General features: G+C 30.4%; 1 protein-coding gene across 3 annotated transcripts; it reads left to right on the top strand.

The window, feature by feature from the left end:
• The first annotated feature begins 94 nt into the window (after nucleotides 1–94).
• On the top strand, nucleotides 95–7,538 carry LOC128391634 (phospholipase A1-like). 3 transcript variants are annotated; one of them, XM_053351553.1, is made up of 6 exons: nucleotides 95–419; nucleotides 532–982; nucleotides 1,052–1,086; nucleotides 1,447–1,689; nucleotides 4,411–5,292; nucleotides 6,644–7,538. In XM_053351553.1, exons 4-6 carry the CDS (start codon nucleotides 1,605–1,607, stop codon nucleotides 7,090–7,092), a joined length of 1,416 nt encoding a protein of 471 aa, XP_053207528.1. In that variant the 5' UTR covers nucleotides 95–419; nucleotides 532–982; nucleotides 1,052–1,086; nucleotides 1,447–1,604; the 3' UTR covers nucleotides 7,093–7,538. The 3 variants fall into 3 exon arrangements, with proteins under 3 accessions (XP_053207528.1, XP_053207529.1, XP_053207527.1); XM_053351552.1 differs by lacking the exon at nucleotides 1,052–1,086 and having other exon boundaries at nucleotides 96–419; XM_053351554.1 differs by lacking the exons at nucleotides 532–982; nucleotides 1,052–1,086.
• The last annotated feature ends 146 nt before the right edge of the window (nucleotides 7,539–7,684 follow it).

The raw sequence follows: 7,684 nt of genomic DNA, 5'->3' as shown, positions 1-7,684 counted from the left end.
GTAGAGGGCATTGGGATCGATCATGTGATTATCTTTTCCCTCGTTGAAACATTGACATCGTTTGGTTATTTTCCTAATCACAATTAACAGTTAATTAAATTGTTTCTTTGTTTAATTGTTTTTTCTAAATTTTCTTTAACAGGTTTTCATTCCCTTTACTGAGATGAAGTGTTAATTTTAATTGTTATCTCATCTTATCTTTTGTTTCTCTTCCTTCATTAAGAGTATTTAAAGTGTAAACCATAATCATTAGAAATTAATTTTCCCTTGTTACCGTTTTCTTTTGCTTCTCTTTGTGTTTCCAATCTAATAAGTATAAAAACGTATTAATCTCTTTGATTGTTGGTTTTAATTGTAAATAATTTAACCTTTCAATTGTTTTTGTCTCTATAAATTTTCAAATTAATTAATTCTAATTGGTAAGTTAACCGTAATTGGTAATGTTAAGAAAAGGGGATAGACAATTAGAGGCAATGACGCCATGTTTTTTTTTCGTTCAAATGTTCTATTCTCTTTTGGTTTTCCTTTTAGGTTTTGAGATTCTTTCTTTTTTTCCTTCGTCTTATTTTGGTATTTGGATCAGTATTTTGGGTGACACTTGAATAACTTATTCTAAATTGCCACTGTTGTCATTGGAATTTTTTCATCTTGTCACCAGTTTTCTCCTTTCTTCAATTGCTGGTTGTTTCCAATTCCCGCCTAATCCCTTCACCCATTTTCCACCATTTATATGAATGAATAACTAGTGTTTCTTGTTTTGTGTCACTCTGAGTATGAATACTTGTTAACATCGATAACGTTTTGATACCAAGGTTAAGGAAGAAGAAGAAGAAGAGGAAAGATCAAGGTGAGAAAAGAAGCAATTTGGAAAGAGAAGGATCATCATCATAACAAAGTTCAGGAAGAATAAGGAAAAGACAGAAAGAGAAGGAGCTCATTAGATTTGGAATTGAATCTCATCAAATGGAAACAACATCAACAGGTACAAAAAGATCAACATGAAGATAATTCAGGATGTGTATTAATGGTGATGTTTCTCTTCATCTGGAAGATAAGAAGACAGAAGAAAAAACTCAAAAGCGACAGGTAAGGAGAGAGAGAGAGAGAAAGAAAATACCTGATGATGGTGGAACAAAATTGGAAAAAGAAAAAGTTGCTCAACGACTCTAATTTAACTACATTTAGAATCATCATCTTGATCAAAACAAGATGATAAAATGATTATCGTGATGATCAGAATCAATTGATTGTGCTACTGTTAAACTTGAATCACCAAAAATAATGGAAATGTTTACCTTCCCTTTACTCTCGTACCAAGAATATCGCATTGATTGATTATTCACAATTCTTTCCCTATTTCTATTATAAATCTTGTTAACAATATTCACTTAATTGTCACCAAAATATTAATCATCTAACTTAATTTTTCCTTCTTTTTTCTCTTAGTGATTTAACTGAATTACAATTTGGACAATCTATCATCTCTTCATTATTTGTATGACTACGGAATCAACTCAGTGGAAATTTCATCAATCAACAAAGTTTATATTTCTTTTTTGTATCAAATATAATCTTCCACCCAAATTGATTACGATTTGATTATCATGGTGATTCCAGTTAAAACCTTTGGACTAGTAGTGTCAACAAGTCTATTATTTACCATAGTGATTCTATTTCAACCATGTTCTGGTGAGTTATGTTGATTAAGCGATTAATCTGATTGCCTGGAAATGTTTCTCTCTCTCTCTCTCTTCCTATTTATCTTCTTTTGACCTTGTCTTCTTTGATTCATCTTCATCTCACCAGTGATTGTCTTAATTGTTCAAACTCTTCATTTCCTATAGAAACTATTGTTCTAGAGACATTTATCTAAGTTAATTATTATATTTTTCTATCAACTTCTCATTAACATAACGAGGTGTTTGAAATGGTCAGTTCATTATGATAATATCAACCTTGATTTGATCCTTTCTCCCTCTGATCACAGATTAATTGTCATGCAATATGTCACCACCATTCTTAATGGTCAACCATAGTTAATGATCGGTTGAGAGCTAATTTTTTTTCTCTATTCTTTTTCATCATGTTCTTGGTTATTATTTTTTTCCTTTCTCTCCCTCTATCTCTCTCCTTCCTTCTCTCCATGTCTACTGAGATTTCGTTAGTTCTTTACTCAAGTCAAATTTACTTCTTCATCACTTATTTCCTTCAATCATAATATGTTATTCATCTCTCTTTCTCTCACTGAAAGATGATCCGTATACCCGAATAGTAGATGAAATAACAAAGAGAGAAATCGATCAATCAGATGATTACAATGGTGAAGAAAATGCAAACGATCATTTTCATGGTTACATGATTTTTTTTTCTCTCTCTCTCTCTCTCATCTTTTCTCTTATGTGTTTTTATACCTTTTCATCTTGATATTATCTTCTTTTCTTCCTTGACCGATGAGATATTGTGAACAACAAATTCTCTACATCTCTCAACCAAATAACCAGTTGCTCTATTTAATTCCAATTCCATTTATATTAATCACCCAAAATGATGAGGCCAAAAAATTGACATTCGAAGAAGAAAAATAATTCTAAAGATTTACCATTTAAAGTCTGACGAAAGATACACAAGGAAACGAGAAAAAAAATACCAATGTAACAATTGGAGAAGTTTTTTTTTTTTTCGATATTATTTACGACATTTGTCAATCTTTTCTACTCGAATTAATCTATTCTATCTTATTAGATATCATGTTGATGATAGATATTATTTGTACCACTTATAATATTGATAAGACTTCTTGACCCTCAGGGACCATTGGAATGTGTCTTGTCCATAAACTTTTACTCTATGATTGATTGATAGCTTTGATTATTTCAAAATCATTGATTAGATTGATGGAAAGTTTCAATTTCAATCAGTAAATCATCATGTTGAACATTATAAACAGAAAGTTTCATCATGTCTCAGGAATGAAAGAAAGAGAGAGAGAGAGAGAGAGAGAGATGAAAACTTATACTATTTATTTCCCGAGCAAATTACACAATTGTAATTACCAAGACTTTTGAATGAAATTAAATAATTTTGTTGATTAACGATAAACTAATTATCCATCTATTAGTTTATCTTTATATTATTAGGATGATCAGAAAGTTTTGCACGAAAATTAAGGCTAACAATCAACACGTAATTAAACCTAAGCCTAAAATCTTAGAGAAGTAATTTTTTTAACAATAAAAATTAAGAGTTTACTAATTGAAAACTATTAGAAAAATTAAATTTTGGAAATTTTCTTCCAGGTCAAAAATAGCGATGAAAATGGCCTCAAATTATTTTTTTATCGTCGATGCTTTCGACGAAGTAAAAAATGACCTTAGAATAATGATTTCAATATTTTAAAATTATTGAAATAAAATTCGATATTTTTACTTTGATAAGTGAAATTTTCAACAATTAACTAATCACAATTAAGGAGAAAATTAAATTCAAAATTTGGTCTTTTTTTTCTAGCAAAATTGAAAATTCATCACGAGATCATGAAATTTTCCATCTACTCAATGGTAAAAAATTTCATTTTCATAAATTCTCAATTTTGCTAGAAAAAAAAGACCAAATTTTGAATTTAATTTTCTCCTTAATTGTGATTAGTTAATTGTTGAAAATTTCACTTATCAAAGTAAAAATATCGAATTTTATTTCAATAATTTTAAAATATTGAAATCATTATTCTAAGGTCATTTTTTACTTCGTCGAAAGCATCGACGATAAAAAAATAATTTGAGGCCATTTTCATCGCTATTTTTGACCTGGAAGAAAATTTCCAAAATTCAATTTTTCTAATAGTTTTCAATTAGTAAACTCTTAATTTTTATTGTTAAAAAAATTACTTCTCTAAGATTTTAGGCTTAGGTTTAATTACGTGTTGATTGTTAGCCTTAATTTTCGTGCAAAACTTTCTGATCATCCTAATATTATTGATCGTTGTTATGGTAACTAATCAGGTCACAATCAGGATTTTTGTTTATTCACAATTTGTTGTTTAATCAATTCAATGATTGGGATTGTTGCCAGTTCACGAAGACAACTAATTTTGTTATTGATTAATTAAGATTGTTTTATATAATTTAATTAAAAGGGATAAACTTGTTTGTTACTTTTAATTGTTAAAAATATTATTTCTCAGCCCCTTTGATTTCAATAGTTAACAACAATCAGAGCATCAAGGTCAACTTTGATTATCATACTAATCAAGAATCTTGATTACTATCAGTGAAATTTCATCCATGATCAGAAATGATTTTAATACAACAACAAGGCTACCTGGTTGTTATAAATATAATAACCAGGAAAAATAAGATGAATAAATTATTGATTGTCACTAATCGCTGTTTTTAATTGTTTCATTTTCTTTAGGTACAAATATTAAATTAAAAACAAAGAACTGGAATATGTCCATGGAAACGAGTCTTGGATCAATTTTATCGGGATTCAGTGCTCTTTTCAATTCGGGAATAGATACAATTAGCCGATCAGTTGGTTCCGTTGCTAATCATCCTACTTTAAATAGAATTGGCTTAAGTGCACCTTTATCAGTATTATCATCAGTTTCATCTAAATCATCATCACCATCATCTCCTTCAACTGATCCATTGTCATCATCATCATCATCTTCATCATCGTCTTCACCTTTCCTACTTTCTGCTTTAGATCCCGTTGTATCATCAATGTTATCAGGTATGGAAAAAGTTTCGGCCAATGGTTGTTTCTATCGAGGTGAAATTTGTTACAAAAGTTTAGGTTGTTTCAATACCGGTGAATCGGCCTCGAAAAGAACTTGTTTCCTTCCAGAATTACCTTCGTTCGTGAGGACCAAATTTCTCGTCTACAAATCACCAGAAGATGCTCCAGTTCCAATTAGCTACGAAGATGATGAAAGTCTCTCAGCTATTCCCGCCTCAAGTAATGTTGCCTTTATCATTCATGGTTACACTGAGAGTGGCAGTGAATCGGATTATATTGAAATGATGAAACGTCTCCTACGTTTTACCGATACTGATGCGGTCATTGTTGTTGACTATCGAATAGCCGTTCGAATTGGTAACTTTCTTCGAGCCATTGCAAACACCGAATTGGTTGGCCGACAAGTGGCCTTATTGATTGAGAAACTAAAGATTCACCGGTCTATTAATCCAAAAAATATTCATCTTATTGGTTATTCGTTAGGTGCCAAAGTTTCACATTTTGCTTGTTCTTGGGGTAACAAACTATTCGGTACCAAGATTGGCAGAGTTACCGGTAAGATAATTAAAGCTCATGATCCATGAGATGAATTTTCTATCATAACAATCAACCAACAATTACAAACACTGAATATGTATTAGCTTTTAAAATACACACATTAATCAGTTGAATCTTTTTCCTCCTTTTACTAAGTTTCTCTTCCTGATTCTTATTCATCTTCTTCTTTGATTATCTTCCTAATCATTGAATTAAAATCAATAACATCTTATTCTTACTCACTCAAAGGTCGATAGCTTTACAGACAACAATTATCAACAATCTATCTGAAACATTGATTTAATTGACTGAACAGTTAAGAAATTAAATTTGATTATGCTTGAAAAGTTTGCCAATTGTAATTTTGGTGTGAAAACAATCAACCAAATTAGTCGATGATTTAACATCATTTGTTACGATATTGATTGAGAAATTAACTCACATCATTAACCCTGATCAATTTAGATTAACATCATTAGTTTCAATTGTGTGTTTGTTTCAAGGTAACAATTAGGATATGATTAAACCTTTTCCCTAATAATCATTAATTAGTGGAAAGCAAATTAACTGTAAAAAGTTAATCAACAAAGGTTAATCATTTGAGATCACTTGAATCATTAGGATTGAATTGTTGTTGTAATTAAGAGCTAATTGTTTATTCACTTGACAGTTTGCCCAATACTGCATTTGATTATGTTTTAACAATTTATCAATTTGATTGCTCCAATTTTCAAAAACTCAATCAACAATTGATTTAATTAATCTATCATGTCAAATTTTGCCTTTCGTTTATCATTATGTTTAACTGCAACTGAAAATTTACCATTGATTATAATTGTGAAAACAATTACGATTGATATGAATTGCAAATTTTTTTATTGCTGGTGTTTAATATCATTTGGAAGCTTAATTGTTTAATTTAATTTGAAGTGACACTTAATTGATTATTGTTCAACTTTATAGTCATTAATTCATGTTATTAACATTGGAATAATCAATTGATTGTTCACAATCATCAATCAGTTTTCCTCCACTAAGAAAATTCATATATGTTTATCTAAGATTATCGTTAATTGTTAATTAACTAATTTGTTTTCTGTAAAAAAAACTAACATTGAGAGTTCAACTCAGTCCATTGGTTGATAATCAGTTTCTATTTTTGCTTCAAGTTGAAACGATTAGTTTTGTTAACGAGGAGTAAAACTGATAATTAGGAAATGAGATATTTGATATTGAACATGATTACCAATCAATTATTATTAATTAATCTTTTTACTCCAATCCAATATCTAGAGAATTAATTTTGCAATTTAACTAACTAAATTTTTTGTCCTCAATTTGCTGATTATCTTTGATTCATCTGATTTAGGATTGGACCCTGGCGACCATTTAGCCGATACCAATAAGGAGACGACATTGAATGAAAACGATGCTGATTTTGTGGACGTTATTCACTCTTCCGGGTTCGATGAGCAATCCCCAATCTCAAGTCTCCGTGCCGGTCGCTTTGGTATTCCCAATCCAATGGGACATGTTGACTTTTATCCGAACGGTGGGTACAAACAACCCTGGTGCACCAAGGCAACCAATTTCCTCTGTGATCACATCGCGGCCCGACAATTTTTCATCGCTTCTCTGGTCGAGTGTAACTTCAATACGGTTCACTGTAAATCGTTCAACATTTGGGAGACCAAAAATCCCTGTAAAACAATTGACACCTCACCAAAGGCTTCCTCAATAATGGGCTACTACAGTCGCGAACGACCAGGTCGTGGAATTCAGTATATAAAAACTGCTGAACAATTTCCATTCTGTTGAACTTTTTTTTCTCACCTTTCTAATTCTCCTCGTTGGAAACCTCGAGGGACTCATGTAGATTTTCAAAGATTCACCCCACCTAATTTATTCACAAATACACTTACCAATAATACTTTTGACGTAATAATATCAATCGGATGCTCAATATACTCACCACAATTCAATAGATGGCTCCAGTCACACTGAGTTACACAAAGTTCTGGGAACTTTTCTGTTCACCGTCACCATCTATCGATACAATTTGGAATCTTATTTCGACCTGGAATCTTTATCCTTACGAATTGTAAGAATTAATTATTTAACCAGCAAAACTTAAGTTCACCATGATAAGAAAACTATTTCCTTAATACATAATTCATCAATTGATGATTAATTGATTGTAGATTAATATTCATTGTCTTTATTAAGATAAATTGAGTTGATTAAGTATTGATCTATTACATTTATGATTAACGATCATCCAAATTCATTTTAAACCCAATCCTTAAAGTTTAATCTGATTGTTTACAAACTGAAAGACTTTTAATTATCAATTTTAATTGACAATTATGGTTAACAACGAAAGTGATTTTCATTCATTTTATGTCAACAA

Source organism: Panonychus citri, unplaced genomic scaffold (genome assembly GCF_014898815.1).
Source record: "Panonychus citri isolate SS breed McGregor unplaced genomic scaffold, ASM1489881v1 Contig00134, whole genome shotgun sequence".
NCBI lineage: Eukaryota > Metazoa > Arthropoda > Arachnida > Trombidiformes > Tetranychidae > Panonychus > Panonychus citri.
Note: the sequence above shows the minus strand (reverse complement) of the source record. Positions and strands in the feature narration are given on the sequence as shown.

Bases quoted from the DNA above. Each gene is read 5' to 3' on its own strand.
- LOC128391634 (XM_053351554.1), top strand. From the start codon at position 1,605: ATGGTGATTCCAGTTAAAACCTTTGGACTAGTAGTGTCAACAAGTCTA. The intron at 1,690-4,410 runs GTGAGTTATGTT...CATTTTCTTTAG, and splicing joins TCTATTTCAACCATGTTCTG to GTACAAATATTAAATTAAAA. The intron at 5,293-6,643 runs GTAAGATAATTA...CATCTGATTTAG, and splicing joins CAAGATTGGCAGAGTTACCG to GATTGGACCCTGGCGACCAT.